Consider the following 16,163-nt stretch of genomic DNA (forward strand, 5'->3'; position numbering starts at 1 on the left):
TCTGCTTCATCTTCCTGCACCTCCACGGCTCAAAGGTGATCCTAGGCTCTGTCAAGGGTTTATCAACCAATGTAACATTCACTTCGAACTATGTTCTCAGCAATTCCACTCCAACAGAACCAAGGTGTACTACATGACATCATTTTTAGATCATAGATTTACTGCTATCTGGGTGGTCGTAGACCGGTTTTCTAAAACAGGGCTTCTGAATCTTTTTTTGATAGGGACTGACCAGCCAGAACATGGTGATGCCTGGGACTCACTAATGGATCAATGTCCCTGAAAAAATTGTAATTGTATTCTAGTTTTTTATCTTTCATTTGTCTCAGTATAACATTGCACTCTGTAGAACATTAAAATAGGCACAAATTATGTTGTTAAACCAATATTTAGTGCAGCTAATGATCACATTTGTCAAAATTGCCTCCTCATCTGTGTCTCACCAATAATTGGTGGGTGTCTCACCAGTGAGGCCTGCCTCACAGTAAAAGAAGCAATGTTCTAAAATGACCCACTTCGTACCCCTGCCTAGATTTCCATCGGCTCCACCGTTGGCTCCTATATTCTTCAAAGAAATATTTCATATTGATGGCCTCCCTTGTCACATTAGCTTTGATTTTGGAGTACCGTTTGAAAGATCTACCTGGATTTTGTCTCTGGTTATTAACCTTATAGTAAAAGTGAGATGGAACATATCCACCAGGTTCTCAAGCAGTTCCTTCGAATTAACGCCCATCCACTATAGCGTGTCTCCGCGTCATCTGGTAAATCTCCCTTTGGGACAGTCTATGGTCGATGTCCAGGCATTCCTCTTCTCATTACTACTCAGTCTCAGGTACCAGCTGTTGCGGAAGGCGGTAGAAATTTCCAGGATATCTGGACAGAGGTATATAAGGCTGGGTTCACACGACCTATTTTCAGACGTAATGGAGGCGTTTTACGCCTCGAATTACGTCTGAAAAAACGGCTCCAATACGTCGGCAAACATCTGCCCATTACTTTCAATGGGTTTTACGATGTACTGTGCTGACGACCTGTCATTTCACGCGTCGCTGTCAAAAGACGGCGCGTAAAATTACAGTCTCGTCAAAAGAAGTGCAGGACACTTCTTGGGATGTTTTTGGAGCCGTTTTCGAATAGACTCCAATGAAAACAGCTTAAAAAACAGCCGTAAAAAATGCCACGAAAACGCAGCGAAAAATGCGAGTTGCTCAAAAAACGTCTGAAAATCAGGGGCCGTTTTCCCTTGAAAACAGATCCGTATTTTCAGACGTTTTTTGTTAAGCGTGTGAACATACCCTAAGAGTTTACATTCTGTTGCTGCTAATACCAAGACAGCTTCTGACAAACATTGACACACTGGTACTAGAATACTTCTGGGGGACGAAGAATGTCCAGCTTAAAGAGAAGCTCTTGTTCCAGGTCCCTTTTCAGAATAAGCGGTCATGTGTGTGTGCGCATAAGGAAGAACACTATTTCTGGCTATTGTAGGACTTGTATATTGCATTTTTCACCAGTTTTCCTCTCTGTATGCTCACTCTCTAATTGTCAGTTTTCCCTGAGCTCAACTCAAGAGGGGGCAGAGGTATACACTGCACAAAAGAAAAAGAGTTCCTGCTTCCCTATCTCTCTCATACACTTAGAAACAGCAGCAGCATGGAAAACATTATGCAGCAGTAATAAACAGTGTAGCTGTGAATCCATTACTGGGGTGAAATAAAGTGCATTCTAGAAGCTGCAGCAGCTTCTCTATTTCTCACTGCCTCTGTCTCCCTCACCTTCTCCTCACCATAGAATTCTATGGGCAGCATGTAACCTGATCCTTTAGTGAGCTGATAATTTTAAGCAGTGAATTGAGAGTAAATGATCAGTGCAGGAGGCAGGAAGAAGAAGTGGCTCATAAGTGGAGAAAGACAATTTTCTGTAATAAGTTATATTACAATGTATCTTATATTCGCTTTGTTGAATATAGCTTGTTGAAACGACAGTGACCAATTTAAATTCCATCCTATAAACTTTCCTAGCACTAGCACTTGTATCGGTATTTTACCTGAAGAAAGAAAAGAAAGAAAGGTGAATGGAAACGTTGCTCACTTTGTGGTGAATAAACCAACATCTCTCCATCAACCTTGAAGTACTGGTGCTGTTACTTGCCCTCTACCTATATTATATATATATATATATATATATATATATATATATATATAAATTAATAAATAAGTAGCAGCTGCAGCTATATGGGGGAGATTGTACAGAACTACAGGGCAGTGTATCGGAGAATCCAACACTGGGGTGACATAATAGTCTTACCAGCAGCCTGTTTCTACTCTTCTCCCCCTTCCCCTCTCCATAGACTTCTATGGGAGCGTGTCTCTGTCTCCTCACTACTCCTGCTCTCTCCACCTGCCCCCTCCCGTCCATAGACTTCTATGGGCAGCGTGTCTGCGTCTACTCAATCTGCTTCTGCTCTCTCCACCTGCTTCCCCCTCCCCTCTACATGGACTTCTTTGGGCAGCGTGTCTGTATTTTTCTCCCTGCACCTCCTTCCCTCTCCAGAGTCTTCTATTGGCAGACTATAAATAGAAACTCCCCCACTTCCTGCAGTCTGTCTCCTCTGCTCTGTAACTAGAGACAGATTTTGGTTGACAACAGGGGGTGGACAGCAGATTACAGGAAGGGAGACACCCAGTGGCAGTAACTTCACACAGAATTTGCATGGACAAAACAACTAAATTTGAATAGTAAGAATATTACAAGTTGATATAGATCAGGTATACTATAAGATTAGAATAAGTTGTTTGAAAAGTTAGTGTCCATTTAAGGAGTCCATCTCAATATCTTTAAGAGCTAGGGCGCCAGGATATCATCAGGGTCGTCACTGGACATCCCAATTTGCTTTCATAATCATTGTAATCAGAAATCGACAGCAGTGTTTTATAGAGAAGACTGTGGAGATTTGATTTTCTCTGATAGGAATCTCTTACATGACATGAGTCCAATGTTTTTTAGAACAGTCCATTCTAGTGTATTAGTTATGGATGATATTGCAGCTTAGCCTCATTCACTTCAATGGAGCTGCACTATAATACAAAAAAGCCCATAAACATGCATGTCGCTGTTTTTAAAAGAAAGCCGCAATGTACAACCCCTTTAAACAGCTGCTTGTAACGTCCGTGGTCGCTGACCACGAACTCCTTCCATTCAGTTGACGCCCCTCTCTCCAGAGATGTCTGCACATGCGGTCGTCCTGTTCCGCAGTGACCACCAGGGTGCGTTCGCGAGCTCAGTCCAGACTTGAGAAGCCAAAGAGCACCCTGGGATATAAGACGGTCCCAGCCCTATACTTCCATGCCTGAGCGTTGTTTGTCGTATCCTTGTTTGTCTTGCAAATGGTCTCCCAGTGTTTTCCAGTTCCAGTGTTCCTGTATCCCGTGCTATCCTGCTCCAGTGCCGTGTTGTGCTGTGCTGTACCTACGCCTGTCCTGCTGATCTACGCCCGACGTCTACCTGCTACCTAGTCCCAGGCGAGCCTGCCTTGCTACTGTCCGAGCTGCTATTTCAAACCATAGATTGGTGCAGCCAGAGAAAAGTCTGTGTAGTTTATGATCATTTCTGTGCAATCTGTCACCGCAATATACCTCACAATATGAGATGCATTGATTTGGATTGTAATCTTCATTTGGGCAACGAAATGCAGTGTTATTTAAATAAAGGAAATAATAGCAGAAGTTTTGAGTTTACATATTTATTATTATTAATAATGTTATTTATTATTATCATCAATATTATTATAGATAAATATTACAAAAAGCAAATTATTCACTTCTATAAAAACAATCACTTTAATAGTGAACAGTAAACATTTGGTTTGAAAAAAAGAGGTTCAGGGTAAACCATCTTAAACTGCATTATCAGTCCCTGGGTTTTTAATTAAAAACGTTGTTTTGCCAATAGTAAAAATTACGGATATCTCTTCCTACTAATAAAATCACTACAGGTTTGTGCAGCCCTGAAAAGTTGGGGCCTGTTCGCATCACCATTTGGGTTCCGTTCATCCTTTCTGTCAGAGGAACCGATGAAGGGAAAGCCAAACGGAAACCATAGCTTCATGAAATCAATGCTAACGCTTTAGTTTGAATTTGTTTCTGTTCCGCGTAGCCAACTAGGCTATTGTTTCCGTGAAAAAAAACGTAAACTTTACGGAACCAAACTGAAACGGAAGCATTACTATTGAAATCGATGGTAATGCAAACGGAAGCGATAGTTTCTGTTCGGCTTTCCGTTCATCAGTTGCTCTGATGGAAAGGTTGAACGGAACCGATGAACGGAATTCGAACGGTGATGCCATCAGGCCCTTACTGAATGTAACCCTTTCTTCAACAATAGTTTTAGGCTTCATTACTCTTTTAGCATCATCTGCTATTTTATTTAAAATGCTATTATCTCTTACATTTTTGGAAAAATAATTGGCTATGACTTATTGTTTTTATAAAACTATCAAGAAAGAAAATTTTTAAAGTTGGTAACAATTGATCATATTATGGCTAAACTGTAAGGCCACATGAACAGGATGCGTATTAATCTCAGCTACACGTTGTAGAATTTCTCACGTAGCGTGACCTCCGGTGTGGATTTTAGGATCCACACCATGTCAATTTATCTTGTGCATCGGTCTCAAAATTGTATCTGACAAGTTTATAAAAAAAACTGCACCAAAATAGGTAGCATAAACTCTGCATCTGTTTCCACAGCAAAATGTAAACAACGCACCTAAAAACACATTAAAAAAATGCAATATTAAGTGCAGATTTTTTACTTGTGAAATTGGCTGCATTTATTTGCGGCTTTGATGCAAATTTTCCTGCGTCAAATTTCGCAATGTGTGCATGAAGCCTAAATGGTAAATATCTCAATCTGTCTAGCCAGGCCAACCTGGAGATACATGGTGGCATAACCCTCTTTAATGTGCACGTCAACAAATATTTCCATTAACGGACGACTAAGCAGCTTTTAGGCTGGATTCACACATGCAGTTTTGTGGCAATTTTTTTTATATAGTTGTTTGGGCCAAACACAGGAGTGGATACAAGAGAGAGGAGATATATTAGCTTTTCCTTTATACCTTTCTTTCTTTTTGGATCCACTCCTGTGTTTGGGTCAAAAAACTGCCACAAAAACTGAATGTGTGATCGCAGCCTTAGTAAGCTGTGCCAGTGACCACAGATATTACATTCTCCACAGACCATGCTGAAAATGGCCAACAAAAAACAAATATGAATTCCTAATTTACAGGTAATGGTACACAGGTAACTTTTCCCCTCTGCTTGTATAATAATGAGAGAAACTCCTATGTGGGCCTGAAAATTCACCCCAAAAAAATCTATTTATTATAGTAGTCAGAAATGTTATATAGTCATCTATTTTTTTTTTGCTAAGAATTAATAACGTATTTGTAGCCTGTGCAACATTAACCTTAATACTGCCACACATGACCATACAAGATGACACCTGGGAATATTGAGGCTTGAACCAGGTAAATCATTAATGCTTTTGGACGGTGACTTGTTCTTGTTTTGATCTTTTACATACATTTTCCAACATTTTTCAGAATGATTATCTTGACTTCAAGATGGGGTCAACGGGCCACAATCCTGCAATTATATCAAACTTTGTGGCAGGTATTACTGCTTTAAATGCTCAACCAACCTGCATAGATAATAATCATAGACATCAGTTACCGTATATAGTTCTAGTTAAAGGGGTATTCCCACCTTAGACATTCATGGCATATCCACGTGATATGCCATAAATGTCTGAGACATGCAGGTCCCAAGTATATGTCACCAGAACGGGAGTAACTATCCCGGTCCTGCCTGGTCAGGTGGAGAATGAATGGAGAGGTGGCCGTGCGGAGCGATAGACTGATATGCCATAAATGTTTAGGGTGGGAATATCCCTTTAAATCTACTTGGTAACTCTAGTCCTTCATGTTACACTGTGTTTGTTTTTCTAGTTTTTCTTTTAAAGGGCAAGCAGTATCATATTTTGTAATGTATTACAAAGATTGCTCTAAATGAGCAGTGCTGAGTATTGCAGCTGTATTACAACACATTCCCCTCATGTTGTTTATTTTTGTAACCAGTTCAGAGGGTCACCGCTTACAAATTGGCCCCAGTGGGGCGCTAAATATCATCCTGGTGGAATTGATGTTGTTACTAAGTAACCCTCTTAAGAAAAGTACAAACATAAACTTACATTACAGGTCCCTTTTATATAAACCAATCTAGCCACAGTGTCAACATCCAGGGTATGATGAATTCAGAGTAACCAAAGTTCCCCAGTCGTTCATAGCCTCACACTTTGATTCTTTTATTTCTTATATCTTCATAAATAGTCTGAGTCATGGGAACATATTTGTTTTCTCTCTCATCCAGGAAATAAAGGGGGTCAGGAATATTAGACGGATCGAACCCTTGTTTTACAAGATCCACTTTGCGTTGTTTGAAGGTTGCTGTGATCTCTAGTTCTTTCTAATAAACAAGAGAAACATCTGATGAGAACATAAAACTTTCATTGTGAAAGAGTCCATCTTCAAACACACAACTGTGCATAAGTACAAGCGCATATCCTAAGGCTACATTCACATGAGCGTATCAGATTCACGCCTGTGAAAAATGAACGTAAATCTGGTCCGTGTGCTGCGTTATGCATCATGTGCTTTGCGAGAGCGTGAAAAACGCATGCCACTCGCAAAGCACACTCTTTTTTCAAACTAATAGATACGCAAATCACGCACCACACACATATGTGCATCCGTGTGCGGTGCGTGGTTTTCAGGCACCCATTGGGTACATAGGTGCGTGAAAAACGAATCGATATAGGACATGGTGAGTTTCACGCCACAGACACACGCTGCGTGAAAACTCCTGCATGTGTGAACAGCCCCATTGAATTCAATGGTTCCATGTGCTGTGCGTGATTTTCACACGCAGAACACGGACGAGTTTTACGCTTGTCTGAATGAGCTCTATGTAGGGAAGAGCCTCATAGCATAATAAAAATGCTTCCACCCTCGTGGTGTGTATGTTGGAAAATATCTGGCTGTATCAACACTCATCCACCCTCAACCAGTCTGTTAGCACCTTCCCACCATCCCCAGACCATACATATATCTGCCACAATATTCACCATCTCCATGATCTGTTCATGTTCTCAGCCAACAGCCTGTATACATGCCCACCACCACTACTCCCATGTTCCTACTCGAACAGCAGCTCCTATATTACAGCTTTTCTGTACCCAACCCCTATCGGGTTCATCAGCGCTGCTGGTGCACAGGTAAGATAAGTATACACAGTGGAACACTTACAGTATTCCTGCCTTCAGAGACTGGCATGGTGCATTTTATAGTAATCCATTACATACAAATTACATATACTTAACGGTTTAGGAAAGAAATGTGCACTGTACCTGAATCCTAATGAAGCGTGGTCTTGCATAGTTTGGGAGGAAGTCTCGGACATGAGCGTATAACTTTCTACCATCAAAGTTCTCGTACTTTCTCAATTTAAGAGTGGCCATTCCTATTCTGCCTTCATGATCTGTTAAAGAAAGCAAATCATTCAGACTACAACCAAATACAAACTACTGACGATAATACCGTGTTAAAATATGAAGCCACTCATTGACAGGTTCATTCATCAGTACTCCATATTAAACATTAATCTACGTAGATGTACTCAAAATTAACAAAAAAAACAGTCCAAAACATTTTTTTATGTAAATGCATGCTGTGAAACGTTTGTAAAAGTCCAGTTATGCTCTAAATGTAGATTATAGCAGACCTCTACTAGGTCAAGGGCAGCACGGTGGCTCAGTGGTTAGCAGCGCTGGGGTCCTGGGTTCAAATCTACTTCAACCAAGGACAACATCTGCATGGAGTTTGTATGTTCTCCCTGTGTTGGGTTTTCTCCAGGTACTGTGGTTTAGTCCCACATCCCCAAAAAACATACAAATTGAGGACCTCTGTTGGCGCTATATAAGAAACTGAAATAAACCTTTCATCATACATATGACCACAGATAGTACTATGCATCTGCCACAGACGAAAACTTTATTCCTATGAAATGCCACTGAATATGGGCACTTGCAGTAGCACTACCAGAAGTTGCCCATTTAGCTCAAGGCTAAAGAATTTTCCAGCTCTATTTACACCATCATTCCCTTACTCAGTAAATATGTAACATAGCAGCCAATATCATGATGTAAAAGATTGAGGAAATAGCTGACCCCTAGTGGATATGTACATTAAGTACAAGTCGAGGAAAAAAAAGGATACATTTAAACGTATATATATATATATATATATATATATACACATACACACACACACACACACACACACACACACACACACACACACACACACACGTATATACATATACACACACACACACTGGATATAAAAAGTCTACACACCCCTGTAAGGGTATGTGCACACGATAACTGGCTTTTACGTCTGAAATTACAGACTGTTTTCAGGAGAAAACAGCTCCGTCGTTTCAGACGTAAAAGCTCCTCCTCGCATTTTGCGAGGCGTCATCGACGGACGTAAATTTGAACTGTTCTTCATTGAATTCAATGGCAAACGGCTCAAATTACGTTTCAAAGAAGTGTCCTGCACTTCTTTGACGAGGCAGTCATTTTACGCCTCGTCGTTTGACAGCTGTCAAACGACGACGCGTAAATGTCAGGTCGTCGGCACAGTACGTCGGCAAACCCATTCAAATGAATGGGCAGATGTTTGCCGACGTATTGGAGCCGTATTTTCAGACGTAAAACGAGGCATAATACGCCTCGTTTACGTCTGAAAATAGGTCGTGTGAACCCAGCCTTAAAATGCCAGGTTTTTGTCATGTTACAGAATCAGTACAAGATGAATAATTTCAGAATTTTTTCTTCTCTTTATGGTAGACTTGGATACTGATACACCTACTTCCAGGAGAGTGTTCTTCACTTGGGTAGATGTTGTGAAGGGGTTTCTTCACCATGGAAAGGATTCTGAAATCATCCACCACTGTTCTCTTCCGTGGACGTCCAGGCCTTTTGGAGTTCGAGATCTCCAGTGCGCTCTTTTTTTTCAAGAATGTACCAAACTGTTGATTTGGCCACTCCTAACATTTGTGCTATCTCTCTGATGGATTTCTTCATTTTTTTCAGCCTAACAATGGTCTCTTTCATTTGCATTGAGAGCTCCTTTGACCTCATGTTGTGGGTTCACAGCAACAGCTTCCAAATGCAAATGCCACCCCTGGAATCAACTCCAGACCTTTTACCTGCTTAATTGATGATGGATTAACGAGGCAATAGCCCATGCAGCCCATTAAATAGCCTTTGATATAATTGTCCAATTACTTTTGGTCCCTTGAAAAAGAGGCAACTACATATTAAATGTAGCTGTAATTCCTAAACCCTTCCTCCAAATTAGGATGTGAATACTCTCAAATTAATGCGGAGAGTCTGCACTTTAAGCCCATATTGATTATATAACTGTATATTCAATATATTTTGGTAAACCGCCAAAATGCCAAAACTTGTGTCACTGTCCAAATAATTCTGGTCCTAACTGTATGTGTGTGTAATATATATATAGAGATAGATAGATAGGGTATGTTCACACGAGGGCGTCCGTAACGGCTGAAATTACGGGGATGTTTCAGCCTGAAAACATTCCCGTAATTTCAGCCGTAACGGCATGTGCAGGCGCTTGAACGCCGCGTCCATTAGGGACGTAATTGGTGCTGCTATTCATTGGAGTCAATGAGTAACGGCTCCAATTACGGCCAAAGAAGTGACAGGTCACTTCTTTGACGCGGGCGTCTATTTACGCACCGTCATTTGACAGCGGCGCGTAAATATACGCCTCGTGTGAACAGACAAACGTCTGCCCATTGCTTTCAATGGGCAGATGTTTGTCAGCGCTATTGAGGCGCTATTTTCGGGTGTAATTCGGGGCAAAAACGCCCGATTTACGTCCGTAAATAGGCCGTGTGAACATACCCATATAGTAGACACCAGAATATTGTATCCTTATGTGCTTGTTAAACATAATTCCTGAACCAAGGTCATTAGTACAATGTTGCTCCACCGTTTGCTTCCTTCCACTATTTTGGGAAAGCTTTTTGCCACAGCGATTCATGTCCATTCAGTCACAAGAACATTAGTGAGGCCAGCACTTATAGCATTGTTTTCCTGTTAACTGCCAAACTCTGATTTGTTTGTGAGACTGATGAAATGTGATACACTCAGATAATGCATTTCCACTGTTCCTATTCCTTTACATCACTCCAGTCAACCCTTGGTATTATGCATGGTGTTCTCAGGCTCGTGTGTGGCTGCTTGGGCAAATAAATTAAACCCAAGATCTAACAATGGAGGAGGGAGGGGATTGTCGCGAGCAGCACAGGCAGTGGTTTCCTGATGACGTGCCTGTGCCACTTGCACTCTTAGTGTGGAATCAGGATAGCGCTGCAGTGTACAGTGACAGCCCAGCCCCAGGCAGGTATTAGTTATAACAGAATAGCCTGAAATAAAGGCACTAGAGTAGACACTAGTATTTTTTTGCAGCCAGCATTAAGGAACATTGGGGTTAATGTGACCCACATTAACCCCAATGTTGCAATTATGTGAGGGAAATGATGAAGTCACTTAATATTAATGTGAGGCACAGGGTGTTAAGAATTCAATGATGATGAGTCACGGCCTAGGATTAGAGTACAGGACAGTTTTCCCGCAGGGAGGCAGTGACTCCTAGCATCATAGATAGCTGATGCCAGGAGCCCGGCTTCTTAAACGGTGTTCGGTGCGGGAAATGCAGGCGACATACGATCCATATATCATGGACCAAACGCAGCCATGTGAATAAGCCCTAATAGTAATTAACCCCATCATTTCCCTCACAGATTAACCAATGTTGCCCATTAAAGTAAGAGATCCCATGAAGTACCTTGCTCAGTCATAATGGACAACATTGGGTTAATGTGTGAGGTACATGATTGGGTTAATTACTATTAATGTGAGGCACATGGAGGTTCAAAATTGATAAGACCCTGTGCCTCACATCAGAAAACGGAAGGACATTTTTGTTGGTTTTTTATTGTTGGCAAAGTATCTTTTGCGATCGAGTATCGCAATACTTCATGAAGTATAGGTATCGAAGTCCAAATTCTGGTATCATGACAACCCTGGTTGTTTAATGTAAATACTAATTGGTAGCTTAATATTCCTGACAGTATTTAATAATAGAAAAATGATGGATGAGAAAAGAGATCAATCTATTAAATGCCTTCTCCTCTACAGTATTTACACAGGAAGATACAATAAAAGGTCAAAAGAATAGAGATAAAGTCAATTCTCTATTAAATGTCACCTACTTAACACAGCAAGAAATGCAGTGATTTAAAAGTCTGCTTTAAAAACTCAAACTCTATCATGACTGGGTCTGTTTCACAGGACTGGCGCATAAAAAAAATGTAGTGACAATGATCAAAAAGGGGTCAAAGGCGGTCAGGAAACTATAGGCCTGTAAGTTTAACCTCCATTGTGGGTAAAATATCTGAGGTTTTCTAGGAGATGCTAGTCTCGAGTATCTAAATGGTCCTGTCAAACTAATCTCATCAGCTTCTATGAGGAGGGAAGTTCTAGACTGGACCTGGGTAACGCTGTGGATCTGGTGTATCTGGACTTTTCAAAGGCATTTGTTACTGTGTCACATAAAAGGTTGGTATATAAAATGAGAATGCTGGGACTGGGGGAAAATATGTCTAATTGGGGCAACAACTGGCTCAGTGATAGAAAACAGAGGGTGCTTATTAAAGGACCAGTGTCACGAAAAAAAAAATTTTTATATCAATTTGCTTTTAGTGTTTTATTAAAAAAAAAAATATTTATTTGTGTGTTTGTGTTTTACTTTTTTTTATTTCATCTCTGTATGTGTCGATTAACAACACATAGACATGGAATACGGTACATACAGTCCCATAGTGAATTCGAACGGGGCCCGTTCCATCCACTATGCTGTACGCCGTCTGTGTGGGAACGGCACATGCGCCGCTCCCACACAGTCCAAATTGAACTGTGCGACGTCCGGCGCCATTTTCTTGTGGACCGGAAGTCGCGGCCGGACAGTAAGATTACTACTTCCGGTCGCGGCTTCCGGACTTGTGCACTTGGAGCGGAGGTAGCAGACGGAGCGGACGGACCGGAGGGAGCGGCGGCGGCAGGAGCAGGTAAGTTAGGTCTGTGTATGTACGTGTTTTACTGTGTGTTTACTACTGTATGTTAACCTACTACACTGTGTGTTAGCTCAAAAAATGGCGATACACAGTGTAGGAGGTTTGACCGTTCAATCCCCTCGTTTCTCCCGGCACTAGCCAGGATAAAGGAGGGGGGGGGGGGTTCTGAGAGCTCACTAGAGCGAGTGAGTTTTCTCAAATTTTGCAGCATAAAGCAATGTGGTTGCTTTACCACATGCAATGCTGCAATTTTGGGAATTGCTCCATCTAGTGATCAGCGCTGGGAAATGTTATAAATTAGAATCTAATTCAGAATATTTCCTGACTCGTGAAAAAATTAAAAAAATTAGAACAATGTTTAATCAACTATACACTAACTGTTTAACTAAAAATAAATAATAATTTTTTCTAGCGACACATTCCCTTTAACCCCTTAAGGACGCAGCCTAGTTTGGGCCTTAAGGCTCAGAGCCCATTTTTCAAATCTGACATATTTCACTTTATGTGGTAATAACGTCGGAATGCTTAAACCTATCCAAGCGATTCTGAGATTGTTTTCTCGTGACACTTTGGGCTTCATGTTCGTGGTAAAATTTGGTCGATATATTCAGTCTTTATTTGTGAAAAATTGCAAAATTTAGAGAAAATTTACAAAAAATAGCATTTTTCAGAATTTAAATGCATCTGCTTGAAAAACAGACGGTTATACCACCCAAAATAGTTACTAGTTCACATTTCCCATATGTCTACTTTTGATTGGCATCGTTTTTTGAACATTCTTTTATTTTTCTTGGACGTTACAAGGCTTAGAACATAAACAGCAATTTCTCATATTCTTAAGAAAATTTCAAAAGCCTTTTTTTGAAGGTGCCAGTTCAGTTCTGAAGTGGATTTGAGGGGACTATGTGTTAGAAACCCCCATAAAACACCCCATTTTAAAAACTAGACCCCTCAAAGTATTCAAAACAGCATATAGAAAGTTTTTTAACCCTTCAGGCATTTCACAGGAATTAAAGCAAAGTGGAAATTAAATTTGCAAATTTCATTTTTTCTGCTGAATTTCAATTTTATTCAATTTTTTTTTAGTAACAGAGAAGGTTTTACCAGAGAAACACTACTAAATATGTATTGTCCAGATTCTGCAGTTTTTAGAAATGTCCCACATGTGGCCCTACTGCGCTCGTGGACTAAAACACAAGCCCTAGAAGCAAAGAAGCACCTAGTGCATTTTGAGGCCTCTTTTTTATTAGAATATATTTTAGGCAGCATGCCAGGTTTGAAGAGGCGTTGAGGTATCAAAACAATGGAAACCCACCAGAAGTGACCCCATTTTGGAAATTACACCCCTCAAGGAATTAATTTATGGTTTTTGTTATCATTTTGACCGCACAGTTTTTTCACAGCACCTATTTGAATTGGGCTGTGAAATGAAAAAAATGATATTTTTTCCAATAAAATGTCATTTTTGATCAAATTTTCTTATTTTCACAGGGAACAACATACCCCATTTTGTTGCCCAATTTGTCCTTAGTGCGGCAATACCCCATTTGTGGTGATAAACTGCCGTTTGGGCCCATGGGAGGGCTCAGAAGGAAAGGAGCGCTATGTGTTTGTTGGAGTCCAGATTTTGCTGGATTGGTTTTCGGGTGCCATGTCGCATTTGCAGAGCCCCAGAGGTATCAAAGCAATGGAAACCCACCAGAAGTGACCCCATTTTGGAAACTACACCCCTCAAGGAATTCATTTATGGTTTTTGTTATCATTTTGACCGCACAGGTTTTTCACAGCACCTATTTGAATTGGGCTGTGAAATGAAAAAAATTATATTTTTTCCAATAAGATGTCATTTTTGATCAAAATTTCTTATTTTCACAGGGAACAACATACCCCATTTTGTTGCCCAATTTGTCCTTAGTGCGGCAATACCCCATTTGTGGTGATAAACTGCCGTTTGGGCCCATGGGAGGGCTCAGACGGAAAGGAGCGCTATGTGTTTGTTGGAGTCCAGATTTTGCTGGATTGGTTTTCGGGTGCCATGTTGCATTTGCAGAGCCCCAGAGGTATCAAAGCAATGGAAACCCACCAGAAGTGACCCCATTTTGGAAACTACACCCCTCAAGGAATTCATTTATGGTTTTTGTTATCATTTTGACCGCACAGTTTTTTCACAGCACCTATTTGAATTGGGCTGTGAAATTAAAAAAATGATATTTTTTCCAATAAGATGTCATTTTTGATCAAAATTTCTTATTTTCACAAGGAACAACATACCCCATTTTGTTGCCCAATTTGTCCTTAGTGCGGCAATACCCCATTTGTGCTGATAAACTGCCCTTTGGGCCCATGGGAGGGCTCAGAAGGAAAGGACCACCATTTGGCCTACTGGAGCTTTTCTGGTGCTAAGTCATGTGTGCAGAAGCCCCTGAGGTACCAGTACAGTTGAAACCCCCGAGAAGTGACCCCATTTTAAAAACTACACCCCTTAAGACATTCATCTAGAGGTGTAGTGAGCATTTTGACCCCACAGGTACTGTGTAAAAGATAATGCGCAGCAGATGGTGCAGTGTGAGATTTGCAATTTTATATATGTATATGCCATTTCAGTGTCCAATATAGTGTGCCCAGCATGCGCCACCGGAGATATACACCCCTTAAATTGTAATGTGGGTTCTCCTGGGTACGACAATACCCTACATGTGGCTGTTATCAGCTGCCTGGGCATACGGCAGGGCTCAGAAGGGAAAGATGAGGGGGGTAAGCTGTGCGGAGTGCATCAGGGTAAATTGAAAATCAAGGGATGTATGATACATTTTAAAACAATCTTTTATACAGAGCCCTGGTTTTTCGGGACACGTGTCACATTGGTATATTGTGTTCTTCCTTATCCCCCTCTTATAGCAGACTCTGCACCTCTTTTGACTCTTTCCCTTTCCACCGGTTTGGGGACCTTCTCCTGGAAAGTGTTGCCCTGGTACGATGCGCCCCCCCTTCCTGGTCCCTAAAGATTAGATCTTGAAATTCCAGGAAAGTTCCCCTCTGGCCTGCACATCGACGTAGCACATACGCATTGTACAAAGCCATCTGTATGATGTGCCCGGCCAGCTTCTTATACCTCACCGCATGGCGCTGTAGGGCTTCAGGACTTGATTTGACAAGTCCATCCCTCCCATGTACCTATTGTAGTCCAGGATGCAGTCTGGTTTGGGGGTGGCCTTTCCTTCATATATCCTAAATCTGTAGGTATACCCTGATGCACTCTCGCAGCTTATACATCTTCACGCCATACCTTGCCCTCTTACCTGGCAGGTACTGGCGGAATTGAACCCTCCCTTTAAAATGTACCAGGGACTCATCAATAGAAAAACACTTCTCGGGGGTGTATGCTTGGGAAAACCGGGCACTGGAACGGTCTAATAGGGGTCTCCGTTTATACAAACGGTCAAAACTGGGGTCATCTCGGAGTGGGCACGGCTCATTATCAGTATAATGTAAGAAGCGAAGTATTGCCTCATTTATTTATTTTTTTAGGTTCCAGTTCATTTCTGAAGTTGCTTTGAGGGGCCCATATATTAGAAACCCCTATCAAACACCCCATTTTAGAAACTAGACCCCTCAAAGTATTCACAACAGCATTTAGAAAGTTTATGAACCCTTTAGGTGTTTCACAGAAATTTAGAGCAAAGTAGAGGTGACATTTACTCTTTTTATACCATTTTTTTTATAACACAAAAGGATTTATCAGAGAAACGCAACTCAATACTTATTGCCCAGATTCTGCAGTTTAGAGAAATATCCCACATGTGGCCCTCGGGCGGTAATGGACTGAAGCACCGGCCTCCGAAGCAAAGGAGCACCTAGCGGATTTTGAGC

At 41.2% G+C, this 16,163-nt stretch overlaps 1 protein-coding gene across 1 annotated transcript in view; it reads right to left on the reverse strand.

Annotated features, from left to right (window-relative positions):
- Positions 1 to 3,729: 3,729 nt before the first annotated feature.
- The window catches only part of SLC27A2 (solute carrier family 27 member 2), a 73,845-nt gene continuing 61,411 nt past the window's right edge, over positions 3,730 to 16,163 (reverse strand). The window contains exons 9-10 of the mRNA XM_075858059.1: positions 7,471 to 7,601; positions 3,730 to 6,530 (exon numbers count right to left, since the gene is read on the reverse strand). Of these exons, the coding sequence (XP_075714174.1) occupies positions 6,354 to 6,530; positions 7,471 to 7,601 (308 nt within the window). The 3' untranslated portion in view covers positions 3,730 to 6,353. The remainder of the gene's footprint in view (positions 6,531 to 7,470; positions 7,602 to 16,163) is intronic.

This window comes from Rhinoderma darwinii, chromosome 3, assembly GCF_050947455.1.
Source record: "Rhinoderma darwinii isolate aRhiDar2 chromosome 3, aRhiDar2.hap1, whole genome shotgun sequence".
NCBI lineage: Eukaryota > Metazoa > Chordata > Amphibia > Anura > Rhinodermatidae > Rhinoderma > Rhinoderma darwinii.